This window comes from Loxodonta africana, unplaced genomic scaffold (assembly GCF_030014295.1).
Source record: "Loxodonta africana isolate mLoxAfr1 unplaced genomic scaffold, mLoxAfr1.hap2 scaffold_170, whole genome shotgun sequence".
NCBI classification, from domain to species: domain Eukaryota; kingdom Metazoa; phylum Chordata; class Mammalia; order Proboscidea; family Elephantidae; genus Loxodonta; species Loxodonta africana.
Window position 1 is genome coordinate 188,818 of NW_026974918.1, and position 27,098 is coordinate 215,915.

Below are 27,098 nucleotides of genomic sequence, written 5' to 3' on the forward strand. Positions count from 1 at the left end.
TGAATTCCTACTTCTAGCCTCCCGAACTGTGAGAAAATAAATATCTGTTCTTTAAAGCCACCCAATTGTGTTATTTTTTTCTTATGGCAGCACTAGATGACTAACACATACCCATGGTTATACATGAAGCCTGGTGTAAAATAGTGTTCTCCCCTCCTTGTCTAGCCCACCCGAATCCTGCTATTTCCTTATCAGTGTCCTCTGCCTTCACTAAGAGCTACAACAGAGTCGGCTTGATGCTGATGCATAGAAATGCAGTTTATTTTTTAGTTTATATTTATGATTGACTAGCATTAATTTTAACGGTTTGTTAATTTTTCTGTGGAGGCATTTCTGAAATCTATGAATAATAGCAGTTGCAGCTTTTCCTTCTTTTTGTTGTCATTTTGTTCTAGCTTGGACCTCCAGTGTTAAATATTTAATATAAATAATGATAGAAAGCATCCTTATTTTTTTAATATTTTTTTGTGTGCTTTAAGTGAAAGTTTTCAAATCAAGTCAGTCTCTCACACAAAAACGCATATACACCTTGCTACACACTCCCAATTACTCTCCCCCGAATGAGGCAGCCTGCTCTCTCCCTCCACTCTCTCTTTTCGTGTCCTTTTCGCCAGCTTCTAGACCCCCTCCACCCTCTCATCTCCCTTCCAGGCAGGAGATGCCAACATAGTCTCAAGTGTCCACCTGATCCAAGAAGCTCACTCCTCACCAGCATCCCTCTCCAACCCATTGTCCAGTCCAATCCATGTCTGAAGAGTTGGCTTTGGGAATGTTTCCTGTCCTGGGGCAACGGAAGGTCTGGGGGCCATGACCACTGGGATCCTTCCAGTCTCAGTAAGACCATTAAGTATGAATTTATGAGAATTTGGGGTCTGCATCCCACTGTTCTCCTGCTCCCTTAGGGTTTCTCTGTTGTGTTCCCTGTCAGGGCAGTCATTGGTTGTAGCCGGGCACCATCTAGTTCTTCTGGTCTCAGGATGATGTAGTAGCTGATTCACGTGGCACTTTCTGTCTCTTGGGCTCGTGATCACCTCGTGTCCTTGGTGTTCTTCATTCTCCTTTGATCCAGGTGGGTTGAGACCAATGGATGCACCTTAGATGGCTGCTTTCTAATGTTTAAGACGCCAGACGCCAGTCTTCAAATTGGGAAAGCATCCTTATTTTAATGCTAATTAATTTTAAAGAGAATGTCCCACATTTCACCATGAACTATCATGCCAGTTGTATTTTTCCAACTTAAGGAACTCCTTTTCTGGTCCATGATTGCTCAGAGTCCTTATCTCTCAGTGTGATTGGATTTTATCAACTGCTTTGTCCCCATCTCTTGAGGTGAACATGTCTTTTCTTCTTCCATCTATGCTTATGGTGAATTAAATTATTCAATCTTTAATGTTCACTCAAGCTTGCATGCTGATGATAAACCCCCTTGATGATGGCGTATTACCTGGTTTATACTTTGCTGGATTTCCTTTGCCAGTATTTTATGTAGGTTTTTGCATTTCAGTTACTTAGTGTGCTTGCCCTGTAACTCTTCTTCTACCATCCCTGTCTAATTTGGTGTCAATATTAAACTAGCCTTAGGGATGAAGTAGAGGAGCATCTCATCTTTTTCTCTTCTTTTCTGACTTTGCACAAGATTAAAATGCTCTGTTTCTTGCCTGTTTGCTGCAACCTGAATGAAAGTGGTCTCGGCCTCCTATTTTCTTAGGGAGATCTTGAACTACTGACCCATTTTGTGTAGTGATTAAAGGTCTTTTCTGGTGCTACGTAGAAAAATTTCCACTGCATGTTCTAGGCTGCTAGGATTTCCTCTTTAAATGTTATGTTGTTATCACGATTTTCAGTCTCATCCACGTCAATTACTCAATCCCAGATTTTCCCTCATTTTTCCAAAGTCATACTCTACATCTATTCCTGGCACCAATTCCCTTATCTAAGACTTGTTTGCAAACAAAAATACAACCCAGCATCTTTGAGTCCATGATGTGAGAATACAGTCCCATATAACTTTTTTGTAACTGTTGTTAAGTGTTTCTCCTCTTTTTTTTTTTTTGTTCATTTCCCACCTATCTAGCAGTTTCAAAGTTGTGCATTTAAGGTTGAGGTCATTAGCTGGATTGACTCCGTGCAGGGCCATGGGGTGCTAGTTGCAAATGGGCATCAAAAGAGCACTCCTCTAGAACTAGGAGGCAGGAGGAGGTGGTTGGGCGGTTGTTGGGGGGGGAGGGAACTGGGCAGGGCTGTGTGGAGAGGGGCGCCCAGGGGAGGTGCCAGGTCGGAGGCTGCCCCACCACAATCTCACGTGCATCAGGAAGGAGCTGGCTGCAGGAGCCTTTCGCGAGAGTCCCAGCCCACCCAGCCTTGCCCTGAACTCAGACCCGCTAGGCTCACAGGTCCCACCAGAACTAGGGGAAGCCTGAGGCTATCGATGTCAAGTCCCAGGGTACACCCCTGAGCCCAGTCACAGTGCTTATGCTGGGATAGTAGGGCAGAGGAGGCGTATGGGGACTTGGGTCCAGAGGGTGACCCAGAAAGGGTGGGAGAGTTGTGGTCACCCTAGGACTCTGGCTCCGCACGTGAAGGGCCCCAGGTTGCACTTCCAGGAGGAGAAGGCGAAGCCACAGAGGCCACACTGCTCACACAAACAATCCCCCACCCCCCTCTGCCCTTTCTCCAGGCTGGACGCCCCTCCTGTGCTGTCCTCAGAAGGGCTCTTCAGGGACCGCACCCCTAGTTTGCGGAGCAGCAGAGCCTGCCCCAGTCTGGACTAGGGACTTTATTTCTTCCACTCTCACCACTGGCTGAAGGCAGACTCCTGTCTCCACAGACTAAAGAGGAATTATCAAAATGAGCTCAAAACTCTAGATTTGAGTTAAGGATCATAAATTAACACAGAGAAATACAACTTTAACAACAAAGACCTGTTTGGAGTCCCAGTTGCAATTAAAAAAAAAAAAAATTTGAACAGAGGGAGTGATAAAGTCTTCCTTCTTTTGCCACCCTCTCTCGGTGGTCCCAAGCTTTCTCATCTCCCACCTCACAAGACTGTATCAACTGCTTTGAGACTTTTAGAATAAAGATCCCCAGGCATATCACTGCTGTTACCCTGTGAGGATTTCCCCAGTGCTGGGTTAGACTAAGACAGAATCCTTCCAAGGCTTCCAGGGCCTGTGTACTGGACGGTCAGCACACGGAGCCTCAGAGCCCACTTTGTTTTTCCTGCAGTTGGGCACGACCCCAGGGACATGACCCTTGAGAGTGCTGACACTTCCTGAAGGCAGTGACCCTCCCCCTGGGCTTCTCTCTGCCTGGGTCTCAGAATCTCTGAGGCCAACTTGTACCCTCGGAAGTGTTTCTGCTGAAGGACACGTAAACAGCACTGTGGATTTGTGTCCTGCAGTCTGCAAAACTGCCTCCCCTGAGTGGGGTGAGGAGCTAGTGAAATACTGAAATCATTGAAACTAGCAGAAGCCACAGCTCATGGTGCTGGGAGAAAACTGGGAAGGACGGAGAGGTGAAGAGGCTATAAAGGCCCAGTCGTGAAGGCGACCATGGGCCAGGATGTCCTGAAGTAGCAAAGCTGACCAATGCTGAGTGCCCTAAAACCTGCCACTCCTGTACCCATCTTTTCTTTCAATGGACAAAGTCTTCCCCTGCTCTTATGTGCCTGGGCTGGAAGGGCCTTTGACTTATAACATGAAGCAGCCTCCAGAGCCTCTTGGGGCAAGTGATGGTCAAGGAGGCTCTGCCTAACCCCACCCTGCCCTTCCCACTTGTCAGAGGACCAGGAATTTCAGTCTTCCAGCTCCTGGGCTGATCTAGTGACTTGTAACAGGATTTCGCTGGAACTGGAAGGTGTTGAAGACAGGAAGTACTCCTGGGTTTCTTCACCCAGCTGAATGCCTAGTTCCTGGTCTTATTACACGGCTTACATTCAGGATAAGAAGAGGCGTTTGGAGCTTTACGCATGACCTCTTAGCAGAGGTTTCTGTTCAGGAACGAAGAGGTAAAAAGAAGCAGTATCTACTAAGTCCTTTTCCAAGAGTCTCAGGAAATTCTCACGAAGACCCTCTCAGGTAAGGACTGACGGGAAATGCCTTGGTTTAATATTAAACTTTGCCCTTGACACATTTTGTTTATGGAGGGCGTATACATATTGTCTGCTCAAGGAAGCACTGTAGTTCTTATCTAGACTTTATGTAGAATGAGTATATATAAAACCTAAACTTGGTCCTTAAGCAAGGGGTTACCTCTTAGAGAAGGCCTATGGGAAGGTTTCTACCAAATTCTGTGGTGCTGCCATTGCTCCAAGGAGCCCAGGTGGTGCCAAATTTGAGCACTCGGCTGTTAACCGAAGGTTAGTTTTTTGAACCCACCAAAAGGCTCTAAGGAGTAAAGACCTGGCGAACTGCTTCCGTTAAGATTACAAACCAGGAAACCCTATCGGGGCAGTTCTCCTTTTACACTGGGCCACAATGACGCAGAAACCCACTCGATGGCACCTATCAATAACAACAGGAAGCCGTTGCCTCCCATGTGCTTGAAGTGCCTCTCTGGGGAAGGTTGGCCTTCAGAGCCAGCTCATGGCCACACGAGAACTGAGGCTCATGTTTTGTTACCACACCTTAGTTTCAGTCAGTAAATTTATTTTCCAGTTTATTCACGAGACTTGACTGCAGACATCTCTCAGGTATTGTCAAAATTAATTCCATTCTCTAATAATGATTTGCCAGGACGTATTTCCAAGCGTTTCCAAGAGACTGGAAAAACTTTCCAAAGAGCCTTGTCCAGCGCCATGTTGTGCAGTAACTACAGTGTTGACGTAGTATTAACCACATATTATTATATTAACCACATAGTTTCCACGTTTTCTGCTTTCCATAAATACAACTGAAATTCCAAGTCTACCACCTGAAGTACTTCCTTTAGTGTTTCACTTAGAAGTCTGGTGGTGATGAATTCTCTCAGGTTTCTTTCCCCTAAGAATGGCATTATTTGTGCTTTACTCCTGAAGGTAATGATACATAGATACATGATACATAGAATTCTGGGTTAATATTTCCATCTTTCAGGGTTGAAAAAATGATGTTTCACAATCTATTTTTTTGGCTTCCATGGCTTCTGATAGTGAATACAGAGTCATTCAAATTATTTTTCTCAGGTGAAATGTGTTGTTTTCTCTCTACCTCCTTCCTGAGTATTTTCTTGACCTTTGTTATTCTGCATTTGATTATGATGTATGGTATTTTTATGGAAGTAACCCATGTTCTCTATATATATATGTGTGTCAACTGTTTTTCCCCTCCCGGGTGTGTCTGTGAGTACAGTATACTGTTTTTTTCTTTTTACATGCTGCTGTTAAAAAAAAGAAAAAAAAAATTAGAGTAATGTACTTACAAATATACTTGGGATGTGGGGTAAGGCCCACTGGGTTGGCAAAAAACCCATAACCCGCAGAATATTTTTGTGCAAATACGGTATTGGGGCATGGAATTCTTTAACTTGCTGTGGTTTGCTGAACTTTTTGAATCTGTAAGTTTATGTCTTTCACCACATTTGGAAAGTGTTCAGCCAGTATTTTTTCAAATACTATTTTCTTCACCACACATTTTGTCCACTTCTTCTGGAGTTCCAATAAATAAGCTTTTTGTCTAGTTCTTGAGGCACTGTCCATTTTTTTTCCATATTTTCCTCTCTGTTTGCAGAATGGATATTTTCTACTGATCTTATTTCAAGTATTTAGTTTTTTTCTCTGTCATCACCATTCTGCTATTGTGAAAATATCAACTGAATTTTTGATTTCTACAATTGTACTTTTAACATGTAAAATTTTCATTTGCAAATAGCACCTATTATCTTTCCATTTATTTAAAAAGTGTCCCTGTTATTTCTTGGATTAGAATAGCATTTTAAAATCTGTTTCTTATGATTTTGAGAGTACAAGTCCTGCTTAAATTTTATGGAGAATTTTTTTGTTTTTAGCAGTCAATTGACCCAGTTATGTTCAGGCTCCAAGTTCTGTCCCATCTTCTGTATTCTATGGTTCAAATGTGAGTTCAATTTTTGAAGGCTTTGCAGCTGTATTAAAGTCTAACCTATGTGAGCGCCACTCAGTATGGAACCTTGATGGCATTCTAACCCATAGTGCGGCTCTTAAAGGATTTGATAATGCTTCTTTGGGTCAGGGCAATGGATACGCACCTGGGGGGTGAACCAGGAGTTCATAGCAAGTCTGCAGAATCTCTTTCTTGCACAGCCTCCTCTCTCTCTTTCTCTTCTTCTCTCTGAGTTCAGAAGGAGTGCTTTCCTGGCCCACTGGCGGGAATGCTGGGGCTTTAATCTCCTCATTCTGTTGTGCACATCAGTGACTGGTTCTGCCTATGGGGCCAAAGCACTGGACAACCAGCCAAAAGGCTGGCAGTTTGAACGTGTCAAGAAGCACCTCAGAAGACAAGCCTGGCAATCAGCTTTTGAAAAGTCTCACCCTTTGAGGTAGAATTGACTAGGTGTCAGTTAACAGCAGAGAGAGAGAAAATGTAATGGAGCTTTCTCTACAATATTTGGTTCTTCCATACTCTGGTCAGAGAGAAGGATTCTCCTCTGCCAGAGTTTCAGGTGTCTGCCCACCTGCCCAGCTGCCTGTCTCTCTCCTTTGCGGACCTTCTATCCCATTTATATGAGAGAGGGCTTCTCTTGGAGCTATTTCTGTCCACAACGGGTGTGCAGCTGTGAGATTTGGGCTCATTTAATTTCAGCCTCTGGAATGTTCATACTTTATGTTCTGGTTCCGCCCCTTCCCCATCCACCTTCAACACTTTCCTTTGCAGAGTCCTGAGATAGTGTCCCATGCATTTGTCCAGATACTTAGTTGTCAGATACCAGCATAGCCACTGGGGGCAGTGCTGTTGTGGTTGGGGGGGGAGGGACTGTACACTGAAGGAGCTGCAAGACCTGGCTGCCTTGTGTGAGCAGGACAGGGGTGTGCTGAGGAGTGGGTGCTGAAGGTGCTGAGTCAAGGGGCGTTTAATATAAAGTTGGGTCAAGGATAGTTTGTTGACAAGGATTTATTGCCGTAGCAAGGGTTCTGGAAATGGGTTTAATATGCTGTGGGATTGCTTTTGGAAGCTTAGAAAAGGCAATGGCCCACATTCTCTGAAATCGAAATGCCAGACCTGCTGTGTCAGATGTTGGAAGAGGGATTAAAAGCCTCCAATATGTGGGCATGTCTGAGTTAGTCTTCTATAAGACCATTTCTTGGAAGTCCTGAAGGATACCCATTTCATCAAAAGAATAAGGAATGCGGAGATGAGGGGAGCACCAGCAACACAGAGCTTACCAATATGTATACTTTGTAGGGAGTCCCTGGGCGCCACAAACAGTTAAGTGCTTGACTATTATCCGAAAGTCTGGCAGTTTGGCAGTTTGAACGTACTCAGAGGGTCCTTGGAAGACAGTCCTGGCCATCTGCTACTAAAGGATGAAAGCCTTAAAAACACTATTGAACAGTTAGTTCTACTATGCCCACATGGGGTGGTCATGAGTCAGAAATGACTTGCTGACAACTAACAGCAACAATCGTCTATAGGCTCAGGTTGTTAGTGGGAGCTGGGCTGCCTAGTAGCAATGCAAATCATGGGATCCCAGCTCCACAGAGGCCAGGTGGAAGTACTTAACCGTCAGAAACAAGTTGTGTGTGATTCCAATAATGGTCAGCAGGTCAGAGTAGTAGTTATCTATTGGGGCATAATAGATTTCCCCAAACTTAGCAGGTGTGAGATAAATGGAAAATTAATATTCAACTCATTCTGATAAATTTGGAACTAGACAAAAATTTTTGTAACACTCAACATAGTTTTAAGGTGAAGGAATAAACTAGAAAATTTAAATAACTAGTATAAGTATAATAAGAGATTTTTCAAATAATGATGATATAATTGCATACCTGAATAAAAGACAAATACATCAAAATCAATGGTTTGTCTCCAGTATAGACACGAGGGTCTCAAATTGGCAAGGGTGAGAAGGGCAGACCGTTCTCTTTCCCCTACTACTTGACTGGATCAAACTGTGTTCAAAACTGTAAAATATTTAGGAAAACATTGTTTTGACCAGAGCAGCAAAGGACTTCTATGACGAAAACTAATGTACTAAAATACATAAAATGAAACCTGAATATATGCAAAAAATATGCCATATTTTCAAATGAGAAGTCTTGTCAATCAAATGGAGGTCCCTAAAACTAATATATAAGTGGAATGTATTTCCAGTCAGAATATTAAGATAGTTGTTTTTGAATTGTATACAGTAATCGTATGCTACAAATAGTACAGTAGATAGCAGAGGATGTTGCTGGTGTTAGGAGACTTGGAGTCCATTTCTGACTCATAGTGATCCCATTTCACTGCCCCATAGGGTTTTCTAGGCTGTGATCATTATGGGAGGAGAACAATAGGTCTTTCCCCTCAGTGCCCCCTGGTGGGTTCGACCTGCCAAACCTTCTTTGCATTAGCAGATGAGCACTTAATCACTGCAACACCAAGGCTGCTTTAAAAGGTATAGAGAAGAAAAACATGAAAAAGCAGGATACTGACAGGTGTCTACCTCCTCAGGTAACAGAAAAAATTGATATTACACAGCATAGAAACTGACAAGTTGACCAATGAAACAAAATCTGCTAAGAAGTCACGATAACCATTGATACAAAGGCGGTATTTTGAGAAAATTATATTTATTTAATAAACGGTGCTGACTCAAGTGATCGTTCTGGGGGACAAAGCTTGAGAAAATGTGATACACAAATGATAGATTTGGAAAATCATGTGAAATGGAGATGATAAGACTTAATAACAATTTCCATTTTACACAGAAGGATAAAAGTTAAGCACTTGAAAAATGAGCAGTGAATTCAAACAGATCGTTCACAGCAAATCCACATGCCCAATAAACATAGTCCAAGTTGCTCAAAAACACTGGTAGTTAAGAAAATATCAAAGTCCCAGTGAAACTGGCACAATTTAAAAATCAACACCATCTATGGCTGGCTGGGCTGTGGGGAGAAGGATACCCTGAGACATGGCTGGAAAGGTGCTTTAGGACAGCCTATAGGGGAAAGACACGGCCATGGCTCTGTACTTTTAAAACATACTTTGAGCTGGAAATCTCACTCTATGGAGTCTATTCCACAGAAACAGATCCTGTAGTACACAACGGATAGTTATTATTAGTGTTGACCAAACATTGACTGTACATTGATAGTTGAATGATAGATAACTTATGGTAAAGCTACATCATCAATAAATGAGTTGTAGTAGTTGAGTGGGAAAAATATCTGTGAAGTATTATTTATTACTGAAAAAATCTAGGTGCATGCAGAGAAGTGTATATAAAATGAGCACATCTGGGTTAAACAATATCAATTGTTTGAATATGCTTGAATACCTGTTTATGTTTATGAGTGTGTATAAGTCCGTGTGCTTGTTTAAGCAAGGATAAGAGAGACTACTTACCACATTGTTAACCTGAATTATCTTGGATCCACTTGCGGGAAAGAACAGGGGGAGGAGAGCTAGAACACGCAGGAAGAGTGGACTTAAAAAGCATGGATGATAATGTTTACATTTTAGTAGTGTTATGTATGGACGAACAAATCTGTCTTAAAGGGAGAAAGCCAGAATATTCCTTAGAAGCAAGGATGGCTTTGGCCATGTTATCAAGAGGGAGGGACCAGTCCCTGGAAAAGGACATCATGCTTGGTAAAGCAGAGGTCCAGTGAAACAGAGGAAGACCCTCAATGAGATTGATACAGTGGCTGCAACAGTGTGCTCAAATATAGCAACGATTATTAGGATTGCCCGTGACCAGGTGGTGTTTTGTTCTGTGGTGCAAAGGGCCACTGTGAGTCAGAACTGACTTGATAGCTTCTGACAAGAACATGTAGAAGTACAGATAAAGTGTACTGAATTGAGATCATCTATTTAAATTATTCATGTAAGTTAAAAGATCAAAAAATATAGTGTCAGTGCCATATCTAATGACTTACAGAGAATCAAGGTAGAATATCAAGTGAAATAAGGGGCGAGAGCAATGTGGGTGGAGTGTGACCAGGCTTTCATAAAAGCCAACACCCCAGCAGATGTACTTGTGTACCTGTGACTGTGTATATGTGTCCCTGCAGAGAGGTGTAGGGAAGGATACACGTGTGTCTATTAACATTGGATACCCTGGGGGAGCAGGACCAAATTACATAGGAGGGTGGGACCCTGACATAAATTTTTTTGTCACACAAATCTGTGATCTTGCAAATGTGATAAAAAAACAATTTCAGAGCTTTGGAAATTCATAAACATCATAGATACATGTATATTTTAACGTGTTTTGTTAAATATTTAAAATAGGTGAAAATTCTCCAGAATGACAGACAAAAGATTTGAATCACTGGCAGGAGAGCACACCGCAGAAAGTAATAATAAGATCCAGTGGATTTCTTGTTGTTCTTGGAGCCAGTGAGTTCTTCTGGTCTCTATAACTGGAAATGACCAAAAATAATTTTGGGAAGTCAGTAGAGTTACCCCTCAAACACATCTTGCAAGCACACGTCTACAGCTAAATGTAGAAGGCTGGACGCCATGTGCGATTCACTAGGTAACTCATGCGCCTCTAGAAGATTCTCTTTCCTGGATATGCTGCTTCCACCTCCTCCCTGTGTAGCCCCACTGGATAACCCACCTTTGTGCATTCTAGGCCCCATTCAGGTCTGAGCCTAGATCATAGAGGACATCAACTGGGAAGGTAGCTTTTAAGAAGAAAGATGTTGATGAAAAGATTTCAGAAAGCAGCACCTCCCCAGCCAGCCTCTCCCCAGCCTGGGAATACCAACCCCTCCCACCCTGATACCTCTGAGAATCTCTGATTTTTCGTTTTGGATCCTTAGGAGACTGCAGAATTTACCTGGTCTGAACACCTTGGTTCTTCTCTGCCTGTGACCCTCTCCCTCACAGGAGCTGTCTCTGTCACTCTGAGGAATACACACAGGACAGACTGTGGACGGAGGTGCCCATCCTAGAGGCCCTGCCCTCCATTCCTCTGCCCCTGGGGGGTTCCCTGTGATACTTGTGGTCTCATTTCCTAGAGAGATGGATACACCCCTGTCATGTCCAGGGCTTCCCCAGACTTGGGATTTGATGTCGCGACTGAGACTGGGGCTTTGTTGTCCACTGTTGAGTCTGGGCCTGAATCTGCCCCTTCCCACCATTACCTCTGATCACCTGTGTTCTTGCTGTTCTCCCTGGGTTTGAAGCCTTTCCTCTCCTTTGGTTCTTTCACCTCAGAGGGCCTTTTTCTTCCAGTTCTTTGACCTCGCGACAGGTCAGATTTGACCACAGGAAAACAAAAAAAAATTAGCAAGTTTGTTTGACATGTCAAGAACCGGAATGTACAGCTTGATTTAGGAGAAGAAAAAGTTCCAAAGCTCTACCCCTTCCCCTAGGACATGCTCTACAGGAAATATCCTGCAAGCCCTGGATCAACTCTTATCCAGAAATGGTTAACACCCAGGGGGATTTTTCTACACCACCTCCCACTTACATTCCCCTAATGTGGCAAAAAGGATGCATCCCAATCATAAACCCAAATTCACCCTAGGAGACCAGAAGACATGGCTTGGGTGAGTTCATTTTCCTTCAACCTGCCCTCCTCTCCTCCTACCAAGCCCTGCCTCTTTCTCTGCCTCTATACTGCTGGGAAGGGACCCAGAGTTGTTTGTTTAGGGCTTTATGTCCACTGCTCACCTGCAGACATGTTTCCCAACAGCCTGCCATCTCTCTGATTCCTTCTCCTCCAAAGAACTCAGTGACACCCCCTTCACCATCACGCCTCAGCAGGGCCCCCCCCAATCCTCCCAGGTCCCACTGAAATCCCCTTTCCCTTTCCCTATTTATGCTGCGCTCATCCTTAGGGTCCCAAGATCTCACCATCCAGATGAGGCCTGTCCTGTCCTCTCCTGGGCCAGGGGAGCCTCTGAGGGGACCTGGTGTCTGTGGTCAGGTATCTGGGGCTTCTTCCATCCAGATCCCCCTTAGGGCTGGAGTTCTCTGTGCGCTTGGGTTGGGAGGGTTGGGGTCACAGTGGAAGGAGGGTATGATCTTCCAGGGGAGCTGGGTTAAACAAACCTGAATGGAGGTCTCTCCTGAAGGGCCCACGTTTCCAGCCCAAAGGCCCTGCTCCTCCTAGTCCCGGGGTTCTAGCACGTCTTCAGGCGCTTTCCCCTCTGGCCTCGGTGGTGCGCCTGCGCCTTCTGCAGCCTGGTCTCCTGCCTCTGCAGCCTGTCCAGCTGGTGCCTCAGCCTCTTCAGTTCTTCTCTCTGCTTCTCCAGCTGTTCCTCGAGGCGCCTGCAGACTGCTGTCTTCTCCCTCACCTCCCTCTTCTTGGTGGCCATCAGGCAACGCCTGGCCAGCTGGTGGCAGCGTCTGGGCCTTCGCTGGACTGAGCGTGGCAGCCGCCTCTCCAGCAGCTCTTCAAAGAAGACCCGGCAGCTGAAGCCCTGAGTCACACCATGCTCCGCGTGGGCCACGAGGGCGTCACGGGACTCGAACACACGGCAGCAGGCCACGCAGCGGAAGCCGCACTCACGGGTCACCAGCCACTCCGGGGTGGTTGGGCGGGGTCTCTCCCCATGCTCCTCCCCTTGATCAGTGGGCTTCTGGGTACAGGTCTGAGGCCCCTCCTGCCAGGGCTCCAGGTTGCTGACCAGGGACTCAGTGTTGGCCAGACTGGGGGCAGAGCCGATGGTGCTCTCCTCAGAGAGCTCGGCCTCAAAGACCTGGGGCATCTTGCCCACGGGTGCAAAGGAGGTTTTGGTCTGCCAGGCGACCGCTACCCCCTTGACCGTGCGCACCTTGGTGAAATATGCGCACCTGACCCATCGCTTTCCTGGGGCAGCCCCGTAACTGGAGGAATGAGAGGTCTGCTCGGTGGAAGATAAAGGAGAAGAGTTCTCAGATTGTTTTGGAATCTTCCTGTGCCTGGAGCTTTGACTTTTTTCTTGGGATGTTGTTGACTCTTGGGCATTTTCCTCTTGGATAGAGACCTCTGAGAATAGAGAGTTAATTTACTTGAGCTTTCAGGGCCCTTATTCTCACCTGTGACCCCAAAGCTTTGGTCATAGGGACCCCTGGAGGCCTTTCCATCACCACATCCTCCACCTCTGCAGACCCCATGGTTTCTTTCTTCTTCCCCAGAGACCTACCACCCTTTGGGGGCACTGCTGTGGAAGACAAAGTCTCCATTGTAAAGTGGCACTGTTTATGGTAGTTCATTTTTTAAGAAGTTATTTTTCTTTAATTCCACATTTATTGAATTCCAATGAATTTGTTCGTTTGGAACTTAGAAATGACCTCATTCCCATGAAGCTTCATAATAAATGTGTGACTTGACGTTTTGTATGTGGGTGATATTCTTAGTAAATTTGGAGGGTAAACACTCCAGAGCAATGGTCACCTCTTTTCATCCTCTTTTTACTGAAAGGCTTTTTATAGAGTTATACGTAAAACAGAAGAATGTGTATATTTAGTTATGATTCTTACATGTATAGCTCTTCCTTGCACCCTTCTTAACCCAGCCACAGTAAAAGATGAAAATTGTTTTTCTCAGAGTAGAAGCCCAGTCCTTAGTAGATGAAGTGAGGCAGAAAGAGATGGCCGTATCTGAGAACCTTGATGCGAGAACTTCAGATGGAGAACACACAGCCTTCTCCGCTGTGTATGTCTCAGTGGGTTGTCTGTGTCAACCTAAAGGTCTGTGTATGTTTCTGAATCTGTGGGAAGGACTGCAGAGTTCAGGATGCAGAAAGAGATGGAGCTAGGTCGGGTGCGTTGGATGGAGGGAAAGCTCTAGAGAGAGACAAGATTCAGAGAGGGAACATGCCAGCAGTTGGTTAGAAGGATACAGAGATCAAGGAGGGAGCAGAAAGCAGGGCTCAGCCACTGAAAGGCAGAATGGGGCAGCAACAAAGAAGACAAGGCGGGGGCAGACTAGTCGGAGAAAGAATGGATAACCAAGAATGATAGCAGAAACTGAGGTTAGCTATAGTTGGAATTTTAAAATTCTTTCCTGCTAGACTTGGAAAACATCATGCTAAATGGAATAAGTTAGTATTTGCCCTAAGTATAGGGCAAATACTGTACGATCTGACTTACATGAAATAAGCAAATATATAGAAAGCAAAGATTATTGGTCGTTGCCAGTTGTGGGCAGGGGGAAGGGGAAGTTTTTCCACTGGGGCATTGAGGTTATGTTAATGGTTGTAGAAAAGTTTGGAGAAGGATATTGAGAATGGTTACATGACTTGAAGAATGTAATGAGTATCACTGACTCATACATTAGAAATTATTCAGTTATGTTTTATGTATATTTTCAACACAATTAAAAAAATTAAACTTTGCAATTACAGGAGAAAAAAAAATGATCTATACTATAGGTGTCTTTACGTAGAAGAATTGTTAAACCCTTAGGTAAAGATGGTCAGGAGACCTTGGAGGAGAAGAGAAATCCCTAGAGCTAGAGGGGCAGGGCCTTCCTGGACCGTCTTCTGCCTGAGTCCAGGCTGAGGACTGTGGCAGCTTACATTGACTGGGAACTCTGAACGAACGTGTCGTACTGTGCTCCATCACACCACCCACTCCCAAAACCTCCTGATAAATTTGATATATTTTTTTAATTCGCGTGATATATTAATTCAGTCTCATGAAAAAATTAAGCACAAATCTCTGTAACCACCCTTCTACCTGGTTCTATACCCACTGCCCCACTTGCCCACCTGCGTTCTTTCCGCTAACAAAGCAGGAGAGTTCACAAATCTGACTTGTCTGCTACTGTTACGGAAAGCCCCTCAGATGACAGTAGAATTCTATACTTCACTCACATAGTTATTCCTTCGTTTATTTATTCACAGTATAATTTCTTACTGTTTACTAATTGACAGGAAGTTTTTTCAGGTGAAAGCCTCAGTGATCCCTTGTGGTCCTTGTTTCCGGGGTGAATCAAACCCCTTGCTGCCCAGCACCCATCGCACAGACTGAATTTTTCTCCCACCCTTACCTCGGGCCTTAGAGAAAGGCCTCTTCCTCATGTATTGCCGCTCCATTCTGGCTGGGTGAAGATGAACCACGAAGGATGGTCACCGGCAAGATGTTTCTCCTCCTCCCACGTAGAGATGATGTCCCAAATTCTCACAAGTTGCGGACCTTGATTTAGGCAGAACCGTTTGTAATTTGGTATCCAAAGTCGCTCTCCCACAGGAGACCTCAGAGCCACAACCTCTCCAAAGAGCAGTTAGGATCTGAGTGAGCACCAAGGCTTCCAGTAACCCTTGTGTGACATCATCGCTGACATCGCTCAGTTCCGAGGGCCCAGTTTGAATCTAAACAGCGCACTAGGAAAAAATATGGCAACTGTTGTGGGAGAGGCTAGGAGGCTGGGAGGAGGGAAATTATATCTTAAAAATGAATTGCAATGTTCACTTAAGTCAATATCCAAGAGGAAGGAAACTGTGAGTTGAGGGAATAGAAGAGTATAATGAGTCGCTGTTTCTCCCAAACCTCTTCTCTGGCCTGAATCAAATCTCTCCAGCTCTAGAAACACAATGTCCACTCTGAACACCTCTCAGGCCTCCTTTGCCACTTAGGCTTCACACAGGCTGTTCCCTCTGACTAGTAGACGTTCTCTCCCTTCCTGTTGACTGGTTCCTCCTCCAAGGTACCCAGTCTGTGCTCCTGCTTTATGTATTCAGAGCACCTAGTAATCCTCCATCATAGCACTGAGTCATAGGAGGTGCTCATTTTCCAATTTTTGTCTTCCAAATGGGTTGTAAATAACTTGGGGACAAAGATGGGATCTGCCTTATTTTTGGCAGTCCCAGAAAGTGAGACAGAGCCCCACCCATAGGAGATACTCAATATATATCTATTGATTAAATAACAGAAGACTCTTCCAAAAGACTCACCCTTCGTAGCCATCTGTGCAGAATGGAGTTTTTGGTCTGTTGCCTGGAGGTACCATCACTCAGTGGTGGTGTCTAGGCCACTCTCTCTTGACCTCCTGACTCTAAACCCTGTGAAGCCTCTTGGCCTGTCCACATGCTTCTCCCTTGGAGCCACTAAAAAGGGTAGGATTACATCATCACAGAAAAGCACTGAGACTCCGGACGTCTATGGTAAACCTGCTTGGGAGGCTTAGGAGAGCCCTCGGGGAAAGGTCCACTGTCCTCTGCTTGATCTCCTTTTTTGTCCAGGGGGCAATTAGGAAAGGAAGAAGCAAATTGTTGAAACATTTTAAGGCAGGGTTTGGGAAGTTGTGCTTGGTAGGTAGAGGAGAGCCTGAGGATTTGAAGGAAAATGAAAGATGTCAACATGGGAGCAGAGGGCTCGTTTTGTGTGACGACAGATGGTAGAATGTGGGCAAGTGGTTGGAAATATATAAAAAAGAAAATCTCCTAACCATCCACTCGTGTTTCAAAATTTAGGTCAAACATCACTTCGTGGTGGAAGCCTTTCCAACCCTACACCTGGTAGAATTTCCCACCCTGCTGCGTACTCTATTGTATTTAAGAAATGCTTCTGCCACAACTAGGGACAAACTTGATTGCATTTACATGTTGTGATGGATAGCAAAAATGGCCACATGTTCTAATATGTATGTATCCATACATATTATATGACTTACAGCTCCCTTTCTCAAGAGCAAGATTCTTCCTCCACTCCTTGAATTTGGACTGATCTATGATTGCTTTGGCCTTTGGGACAGTACAAAGACTAATAGAAGCAGAGACCGGATATAATTAGACACATCGTGGCTTGCTCTCTTACCAAAAACCAAACCCATCACTCTCAAGTATATTCTAACTCATAGTGACCCTGAAAGACAGAGTAGAACTGCCCCATAGGATTTCCAAGGCTGTCATCTTTACAGGAGGAGAGTGCCATGTCTTTCTTCCACAGAGCAGCTGGTGAGTACGAACTGATTACCTTTCCTTCAGCAGCTGAGCCCTTAACCACTGCACCACCAGGGCTCCTCCTTGCCCTCTTGCTGCTCTTCAAACACTGAGAATCCATGGGAACAGCCCAGGCCACCCTAATAAATGACAAGAGACCATTAGAGAGAGAATCCAGCTGAGAAGATTTCACACCCTCTGCCCGCCAGCTGACATGGTGGCTGATTCCAGATACATGAGGGAGCCCATCCGAGAGCGGCTGAGTCTGCCCCAGACCAGAAGAACCCCAAACTGCCAACCTGCAAAACTGTGAGCGAAGTAACTGCTTGTTCTTTTAAGGCACTTCATTTTTGGGTCATTTGTTATAGAGCAATTGATAACTGATCTGTTAACTGGGCTGTTTCTCTCACCAGACTGCAAGGAATCTTTTCTTAATCCTTTCTGTATCAGCAGTATCTGGCAGAGGGTTATTCCTGTAGTCATTAAAAAAAAAAATTTTTTTTTTTAAAAAGTAGAAATTTCTTCATTTACATCATTTAAAAGTTTCTGTCATTATGTTTTAATTTTGTTTTATAAATAAGATATGGCTGGATTTGCAAGTCTAAGCTGAGTGTACATGTTTTTTCCTTAGGTATTAATCCCTTTTTCTTGCTATTACTCATACATTTAGACATAATTCCCGTATTATACTTCATATTCACTGTTCTTTTTTTTTTTTTTTTTATTCTGCCTTTCCTGTTTATTTTTTTATTGGAATGATAAAATTTCTCTTACTTTCCTTTTCCTTCTAGCTATTTGAAAGTTGTATTTTCAATTCCTATTCTTTCATAGTAAACATGAGATCTTTGAACATTTTAACATTTGGTATATTGTATCAAGTTCATATCTCAGTTCTCCTCTCAAACAGTAATTTTTTGCTAGCTGCCATTGAGGTGACTCCGACTAATGGTGAACTTAGGTACCACAGAACTAAAGGTTGCCAGGTCCTGTGTCATCCTCACAAGTGCCAGCAATTTAGATTCCATCATTATGGCTAATGTGCCAGTCCATCTCACCAAGGGTCTCCTACAGCCTTGTTGGCCTTCTTCTTCACCAACCATGATATTCTCCTCTAGGACTGATTAATCTGTCCTGATGACATGTCCAAAGCAAGTGAATTGGACAGTATTCTCTTGTGATCTGTAAGGGTTTAATTGTCCAATTTTCAGAAGTAAATCTCCAGGTCTTTCTTCCTAGTGTGTCTTAGTCTTGAAGCTCCACTGAAACCTGTCCACCATGGATAACCCTGTTGGTATTTAAAATACTGGTGGCCTAGCTTCCAGCATCATAGCAACATCCAAACCACCACAGTACAGCAAACTAAGAGACAGGCAGTGAGCTGAACAGCGTATTGTTGTTGTTAGGTGTCATCAGGTCAGTTCTAATTTATCGTGACCCTATATACAGCAGAACAAAACACTGGCCAGTCTTGTGCCATCCTCACACTTGTTATTATGCTAGAGCCCATTGTTGCAGCCACTGTGTCAATCCATCTCACTGAGGGTCTTCCTCTTTTTCACTTTCTACTTTACCAAGCATAATGTTCTTCTCCAGGGCCTGGTCTCCCCTGATAACATGTCCAAAGTGTGTGAGACAAACACTCACCATCTGTGCTTGTAAGGAATATTCTGGCTGTACTTCTTCCAAGACAGACTTGTTTGTTCTTCTGGCAGTCTGTGGTATACTCAATATTGTTCACCAACACCATAACTCAAAGGCAGCATTTCTTCTTCGGTTTCCCTTATTCATTGTCCAGCTTTCACATGCGTATGAGGTGTTTGAAAACGTCATGGCTTTTGGCAGGCACACCTTAGCCTTCAGAGTGACATCTGTGCTTGTCACCAGCTTAAAGAGTTCTTTTGCAGCAGATTTGCAATACATCATTTGATTCCTTGATTGCTGCTTCATGAGCGTGGACTGGGGAACTGAATAAAATGAGATCCTTGATAACTTCAATCTTTTCTCTGTTTATCATGATGTTGTTTATTGGTCCAGTTGTGAAGATTTTTGTTTTCTTTATGTTGAGGTGCAACCCATACTGAAGGTTGTAGTCTTTTTTATTCACCGCTAAGTGCTTCAGGTCCTCTTCACTTTTCACCAAGTTTGTGTTATCTGCATATCGTAGGTTGTTAATGAATCTTCCTCTAAACCTAATGCCACGTTCTTCTTCATATCGTGCAGCTTTTTGGATTATTTGCTCAGCATACAGATTGAATAAATGTGATGAAAGGATAGAACCCTGACACAAACTATTCCTGATTTTAAACCACATAGTACCCCTTGTTCTCTCTGAAGAACTGCCTCGTGGTCTATGTACAGGTTTCACATGAGCAAACTTAAGTGTTCTGGAATTTCCGTTCTTTGAAGTGTTACCCATAATTTGTTATGATTCACACAGTATAATGCCATTTCATAGTCAATAAAACGCATGGAAACATCTTTCTGGTATTCTGGTATTCTCTGCTTTCAGCCCAGATCCATCAGACATCAGCAATGATATTCTTCATTCCATATCCTCTTCTGAATCTGACTTGAATTCCTGTTGCAACTTCTTTTTAATGATCTTCAGCAAAATTGTACTGGGTTTTGATATTAATGATATTGTTGATAGTTTCTGAATTTTGTTGAATCACTTTCTTTGGAATGTGCACAAACATGGATCTCTTCCAATCGGATGGCTAAATTATTCAGCCAGTGCTGCATCTGTTTGTTGAAACATCTCAATTGGTACCTGTCAGTTCTTGGAGTCTTGTTTTTTGCCAATGCCTTCAGTGAAGCTTGGACTTCTTCCTTCAGTACCATCAGTTCTTGATGATATGCTTCCTCCTGAAATGGTTGAACATCGACCCATGCTTTTGTGTGTGTGTGTGTGTGTGCAGTGACCCTGTGTATTCTTTCCATCTTATTTTGATGCTTCCTGTGTTGTTCAATATTTTGCCCGTACAAGTACAATCCTTCACTATTGCATGTCGAGGCTTGGATTTTTTCTTCAGTTCCTTTAGCTTGAGAGATGCCAAGCATGTTCTTCCCTTTTGTTTTTCTAACGCCAAGTCTTTGCACATGTCATTATCATACTTTGTCTTCTCAAGCCGCCCTTTGAAATCTTCTCTTCAGCTCTTCTACTTCATCATTTCTTTCATTACTTTACATTCAAGAGCAAGTTTCAGAGTATCTCTGACATTCATATTGGTCTTTTCTTTCAGTATAAGGGCTGTATTTGAGGGTACCATCATTTTTATAACTTGCAAGTATCCTCTGTCAGGGCAGTTATTGACTGTAGCTGCACACCACCTAGTTCTTCTGGTTTCAGGCTGATGGAGTCCCTGGTTTATGTGGCCATTAAGGGAAGACCTGTTATTCAAGGAATTATACTTGGAGCAAAATTTGTACATTTATGTATAATTTAAAGCTTCTCCTTTAAAATTGCCTTTCCCTGAACAGAAAGCTCTCACCAGGTCATTATGAGAAATACTCTTTCAGTGTGAGGCAGAAAGAGATGTCCATATTTGAGAGTCCGATGGTACAAATCTCAGTAGCCAAGACACAACCACATCAACTGAGTGTGTGGGTGGGTTGTATATGTCAACATAAGGGTCTGTATTTTTCTGAGTATGAAGGTAGGATTGGCGAGTTAAGAAAGAAAGAGATGGAAGCGTCTTGGGAGTGGAGTGCAAGTTCCGTGACAGAAGTTGCAGCAGGGGATCTCTCAAGAGGGTTTTAGAGGCCAGTTAGAAACCTAGGAAGCAAAAGGAAATAGGGCCAGTGGAGGGCAGCACTGGAGTAGTGGTGGGGGGCAGCAAAATAATGGTAGTGGAGAGGGCAACAAAACTGCCCTGAAAGGAGTGGCAAATTAAAGATCCTAGACAAAATTCAGGTTAAGAAAGTAGGAATGTAAAAAAAATTCTATCCTATAGCTCTCTTTGCTGTGAGGGTTTTTTAGGCCCTTCGAGAGATGTGGGGAGAAGACATAGGAGGAGAAGGGGAGTTCCTGAATCTAGGGGAGGAGTCTGCAAGCCATCTTCTGCCCTCAATGATGTGGGCTCTGGGCTCCTTCAACTTCTCACTGCCAGAACCTCCTGAGATATTTTCTTAATTCTTCACATAGTACATTAATATCATGTCATTAGAAAATATAATAAAGTACGCTTCTCTCTAACCACCCTTTTCCCCATCCTATACTCTCTGCCCTAGTTGTCCACTGGCTTCCTTCCTTTCCACCAGGTACAGATCTTAAACAGCAGAGTGCCTCGTCTGAATCTGTTCTGGAAAGCTCTCAAACTCCCAATGAATTCTGTAGCTTGATCCCTCACTTATTCGTACATTTCTTGTTGATATAAGAATTTGGTTAATTGTCCACCAAATGACAGGAAATGCTTTCTCAGGACGCTCCTCCTTATGACCTTATCCGTTCCCAATTCCTTCATCTTGTCCTATCATGGCTCTCTTTTCTGGTGGAAACCAGACCCTTTGTTCCGTAACACACATCAGTCTGGGACAATTTTTCCTCTCACCCTTATCTAGAGTCTTAGAGAAAGGCCTCTTCCTTCTGTATCACTGTTTCATCCTCTCTGGGTGAAGATGTCCAATCATAATGATGTTCTGAAGGATCTTTATCCCTTTTTCCAGTTCTTCATGATGCATGACCGTTTGGTGACTTGGGGACCCGGGTTTAGTCCGGAATTTCCGTGATAGAGTAGTTCCAGGTGCTCTCCCACAGGATCTCAGATCGACATCCTCACCAAAAGAGATCAGCATGAATGGCATGGCTTCCATAACCCTGTGTGACATCATTCCTGACATTGCTCAGTTCCATGGGCCCACTTTAAACAGAAACACAGCAAAAAGAAAAATATGAAACTGTTCAAGTAGGAGCTTGAATACTGCCAGTCCCAGACTGGGAAAAGGGGGCTTGGATATAAAAAAGGAATTGCAACTTTTCTCTGCACTCCATGTCATTCCTATCCCTTGGTGGGGAGAGAGAGAGTACATGGAATCGTTACAGTGTGACCAGCAGTTGATTTCTCCAAAACTTCTCATTTGACTCTCTTGGAATCATGTCTCTCCAGCCCTGGTCATACAATGTCCGCTCTGAACACCTATCAGGTCTCCTTAGCCTGTGAGGCTTCACACAGGCTCTTCCCTGTGACTAGAAGATTTTCTCTCCCATCCCATCTGATGGCCTACTCTCTGGTGAAGCATGGTGGTTAAGAGAACTGACCCCATTGGAACAGATTGGGCTTCTGAGCTCACCATAAAATGCTAAGACTCAGGAATTTGTGGTCAGCCAGAATGGGAGGTTTAGGAGTTGACTTGGGGAAAGTCCATGACCTCTGCATCTTTCAGGCTCTGCTTTCACTCTGGAGCCCATATAGAAAAGGAGGTGGTAAATGGAGACAGCATTTGAGGAAGCAATTAAGAACATTGGGGTGGTGATGACTTCTCAGAGGAAAATAAAAGTTTCAACAGGGAAATGCTAGGGTCTACTCTTGTATGACTCCAAACTATAAATAGGGACGAGTGGTTGGAAAACAGTAGAACAAAAGATGATCTGCATCTGGTCACAAATGTTTCAAATGCCTCAGTGGCTTCAGCCTGTCTCCTCAGACTTCTCTCTGGAGAAGACATGGGGCTTCCTGGACCCGGGCCTTTTTTCACGCCTTAACTATCCAATCATATTCTCAACTTGGTTCAGACATCACTTCCCTAAATATCCTCCTGGTAGATTTGTTCACTTCTTGTTCCCTACTCCATTGTACCTGCAAAACCCTTTACCACAGCATAAAACACAATTGCATTTACCTGTTGTGGTTGATGTAAGAAATGTCTACACATTTATCCTCTCTCTGTGCCCATGCCTTCTATGAGACTCTGGAGCGCCTTTCATTAGCAGCAGGAGTCTTTCTCCATCCCTCAGTTGGGGCTGACATTATTGTTTTGAACATTGGGATGGTAGAAAACCTGATAAAATGAGAGAGTTGGAAGACTTTACATTGAGACTTCCCTTTTGTTGCTCTTAAACCCTGAGAACTCATGGGAACATCCTCAGGCCAGCCTGCTAGATGATGGAAGACCAATGGAGGGAGGATCTAGCGGTTTCACTGACTTGATGTTATGAACTGGCTCCCAGCTACCTGGAAGCAAATTGTGGACACGTGAGGAAGCCGTGTTGTGAGCCACTGAGGCTGGCCCAGATCAGAAGAGCTCCAAACTGACAACTTGAAAAATTGTGAGCTGGTAAATTATTGCTCTTTTAAGACACGAGAATTTGGGGTCATTTGTTACAGAGCAATACGTGACTGATACAACTGTTAACTTGGCTGTTTCTCTCACCAGGCATTGAGGGAAATTCTCTGAGTCATTTCATCATCAAGAGCAACTGCCATAGGGTCTCACATATAGCTGTTATAGTGTAAATGTTTGCTGACTTCGTGGATAAATGAATAATATGAATTGTAAGTGAATCAGCACAAATTCATGTGTGCAAGAAAACTTGATATTTCTTTAAATAAACTGAATTCCAACTCAGAGCTCTCGGCTTACAAAATTGGGGTAAAATTTTAACCTTACTTCTTTGTAGGGGTATGTTTGGTGTTGGTTTATTTTCTGGGTACCCCGGGGTCCAAAGAAGGACCAAGGTTTGAAGATCTTTAACACACCCATCGCCTCAGCCTATGTGGGTGATCTCTCTAGAATCATTGTCTCTGCTGCTTCCATTCCCAGATGGAGCATGAGAACCTTGGCAGGGCTGGGAACACCGTAACGTGGTTTGTCTACTTGTGTGCCTGCATTACCCTTTGAGGTGCTGCCACCTAGCCCAGGGCATTATCAAGAAGCAGGCCTCACCCCTTCCCAATGTGTAGGTCTCTGCTGTCTGACTCCCACTCTTCCCCTGGGTTCCAGTTCACTCAGTGTGATTACTCCAATGAGCTGAGACTCTTAAAACAGACTCTTCAGAGTCTCGAAGTTTCAGGGCTTTAACTCTGTGAGTCCAATTACCTCTTTGAAATGAGGTAGGGAAGGTTGAAAAACATAGGAAGATTTTATTTTGAATTTAATGTTTCAATAAAATTTCTTGCCATGCATTTTCAAATGGTTCTGCCTAACAATTCCCTCTGTCCTCTTCCAAGATGCAGGCCGATGAGGAGGGAATGTTTGCTGTGTCATAATCTCCAGAAGGATGCAAAGTGCACATGGGGTCCATTCCCCCCAGTGCTCACACTTGAGCACCACACCCACATGGAAATCTTTGCAAGTGTTACTGAGTCCTTCACACATCCACAGTGAACAACTTTCAGATTCTCATAAGCAGGAATTATTTGTGTCCTAAGACGAGGAACTCCTTGGAGACCCTACTGTGTCCTACAGGGTCGCTGTGAGTCGGAATCGACTCCATGGCATCGAGTTTTGTTTTTGCTTTTTGTGGGGGTGGTTGATGTCAGCTGCAGGAGAGTGTTTAAAAAAATGTTGACAACGTAGCAGGTAAAACCAACCAAATGAAACTGAAATGAAATGTCTTTTTTCACACTTACTGACCTCACAGTTCCTTCAAAGTGTTTACTTTCCACTGGGTTCAGAGGCAAGAGGGAACTCTTCATGAGAGAGACACAGCTTGGGACACCTCCAAAATTATACGTCTCCCTCCTGATGTTAGGTAACATTACATACTGTTTGGCTGGTTTATCATCTGACTGCTCCACAAAAATAGAAGGCCCATGCAGGCAGGACCTTGTCTGCTGTGTTGGTCAGAGTATCCTAGTTCCTGGCACATAAGAAGCTTCCAAAAATGATATGTCTGATTGTATGAGTGGGTGGGTTTTTATAAAAGCCATGGAAGTGCTCTGTTTATGTAGTTACAATAGTGAAAACTGACATAAGGAAATGGAGACTAGTTTTGTGTGATTAGAAATGGAGACCAGTTTTGTATAATGAGAACAGAACTTGTTAATGAAGAGATAAAAAAATAAGATGTATTAATAGAATGTACCCCCTTCACTTTGGCTGGAGAGAGAGATGGTAAAATTGGGTTGTTTTTGCCTTCTGATTTATAGTTTCTGTATATTTAATTGAAATGTTAGTCTTTTGGGGGTCACAAATATTTCTATTGAGATATAATTCACCGGCCATAACATTGCCTTTTATAATGTGCACAATTCTGTGGTTTCTAGTATATGGACAGAGTTGTGCAACAATCACCACTGTCTAGCTTCAGGATATTTTCAGTACCCTGTAAATAAACGCCCTACATATTAGTAGTCATCTCATTACTCCTTTCCTCGAAGACGTAGCAACTGCTAATCTACTTTCTGTCTGTGTTGGTTTGTCTGTTCTGGGTATTTCATGTAAATGGAATCATGCACCATACGGTCATTTCTGTTTGGCTTCTTTCACTTAGCATAACGTTCTCAAGGTTTGTCCATATTGTGCCATGTATTAGTACCTGATGCCTTTTAATGGCTGAGTAATATTCCATTTTACGAGTATAGCACAGTTTATCTGTCAATTCATGACTTTTGGATTCTCTCCACATTTTGGCTATTTATAAATAATTCTGCTATGAAAATTCTTTTGTAAGTTATTATGTGAACGTGCTTCAGTTGTCCTGGATGCATATACCTGGGAATGGAATTGCTATGTTGCATGTTAACTCTATGTTTACCTTTCTGAGCAAGTACCTAACTGTTTTCCAAAGCGATTGGATCATGTTACATGTCCACCAGCAATGTATGAGGGTTCCAGTTTCTCCACATCCTCACCACTTGTGTTGTCCATCCTGTTGATTTGAGCCATCTTAGTGGTTTTGAAATAATAGTGAGTTTTGGTTTTGATTCTCATTTCCCTAATGACTAATGAGGTTGAGCTTCTTTTCATGTGATTATTGACCATTTCTATACCTTCTTTGGAGAAATGTCTATTCAAATCCTTAGCCTACGAATTTTTCTTCAGATTTTTGCCTGTATTTTTGCTTTCTTCATATAGTTTTTCATATGCCAAACATCTATGTCTGTATCTTACCAGTTTGAGTCTTCACAGCTTTGGGATTTTTAGATAATCTTTCTCTTTTACCAACAAAAAGCAAAACAAAATCTCTCATAGTTTCTTCTGAAATTTGTATGGTGGCATATTTTACTTTTAAATATGCGATCCTTTTGGAATTTTGTTTCCTGCAAGCTATGAGAAAAAGGATGAAAATATTTTTACAGGTGATCTAAATGATTACCAAATTGCTGCAAGCACTCCTTTTTGCCTTTTTGCATAAGCCATATCTTAACTGCATTTTCCATATTCCATGTAGAAAAGCATTTTTAAAGAAGGAGGCCCGCCATTCCCAGCCATTTCATTTTAAGGTTTTGCTTTGCTGCAATAGAAATCCCTTCTATACCTCCTCTACACACCTGTTCGCCAATAAAAATTTTGTGTGAGTAGGACTCCTGTGAATTTATAAGATGAAGTTGAATTTTATAACTGGTTCCATGTGGTGCAGCCCAGCAGAAGGACAGACAGAAGGAGAAGCTCCAGAGGGAACAGAAGCTATAAGAACATGAGCCTCTAGAGATTTGCTGCTGCATTTCACAGAAAGCTCTAGACTTTTCTTTATAAGCTTATCATTATATATGGCCATCACCTTAGAACAGACAGAATAGTGCTTTTTAAGTGAGGCATTCAGGACAGAACTGGAGAAAAATGTAGAACAAAATCCTAATTAAAAAAAAAAAAAAAACAGAATTCTAGCTTGACAGAGACTGGAGAAACCCTGAGAATATGACCCCCAGACATCCTTTTAGCTCAATAATGAAGTCACTCCTGAGGTTCACCCTTAACCAAAGATTAGACAGGCCCATAAATCAAAATGAGACTCCTGGGGCATACCAGCCCAGGAAGAAGGACTAGAAGGCAGGAGAGGACAGGAAAGCTGGTAATAGGGGACCCAAGGTCAAGAAGAGAGAGTGTTGACATGTCTTAGAATTGGTAACCAATGTCTTAAAACAATATATGTCCTAACTGTTTAACGAGAAGCTACTTTGCTCTGTAAACCTTCATCTAAAGAACAATTAAAAACAAAAGTTAGGCATTCAGA

The 27,098-nt window shown here is 43.3% G+C and overlaps 1 protein-coding gene across 2 annotated transcripts; it reads right to left on the reverse strand.

The window, feature by feature from the left end:
* Positions 1 to 10,252: 10,252 nt before the first annotated feature.
* On the reverse strand, positions 10,253 to 26,694 carry LOC135229233 (protein FAM170B-like). 2 transcript variants are annotated; one of them, XM_064278940.1, is made up of 3 exons: positions 17,019 to 26,694; positions 15,094 to 16,150; positions 10,253 to 13,086 (listed from the first exon to the last, which is right to left on the reverse strand). In XM_064278940.1, exons 2-3 carry the CDS (start codon positions 15,137 to 15,139, stop codon positions 12,239 to 12,241), a joined length of 894 nt encoding a protein of 297 aa, XP_064135010.1. In that variant the 5' UTR covers positions 15,140 to 16,150; positions 17,019 to 26,694; the 3' UTR covers positions 10,253 to 12,238. The 2 variants fall into 2 exon arrangements, with proteins under 2 accessions (XP_064135010.1, XP_064135009.1); XM_064278939.1 differs by having other exon boundaries at positions 15,094 to 26,694.
* Between the last annotated feature and the right edge of the window lie 404 nt (positions 26,695 to 27,098).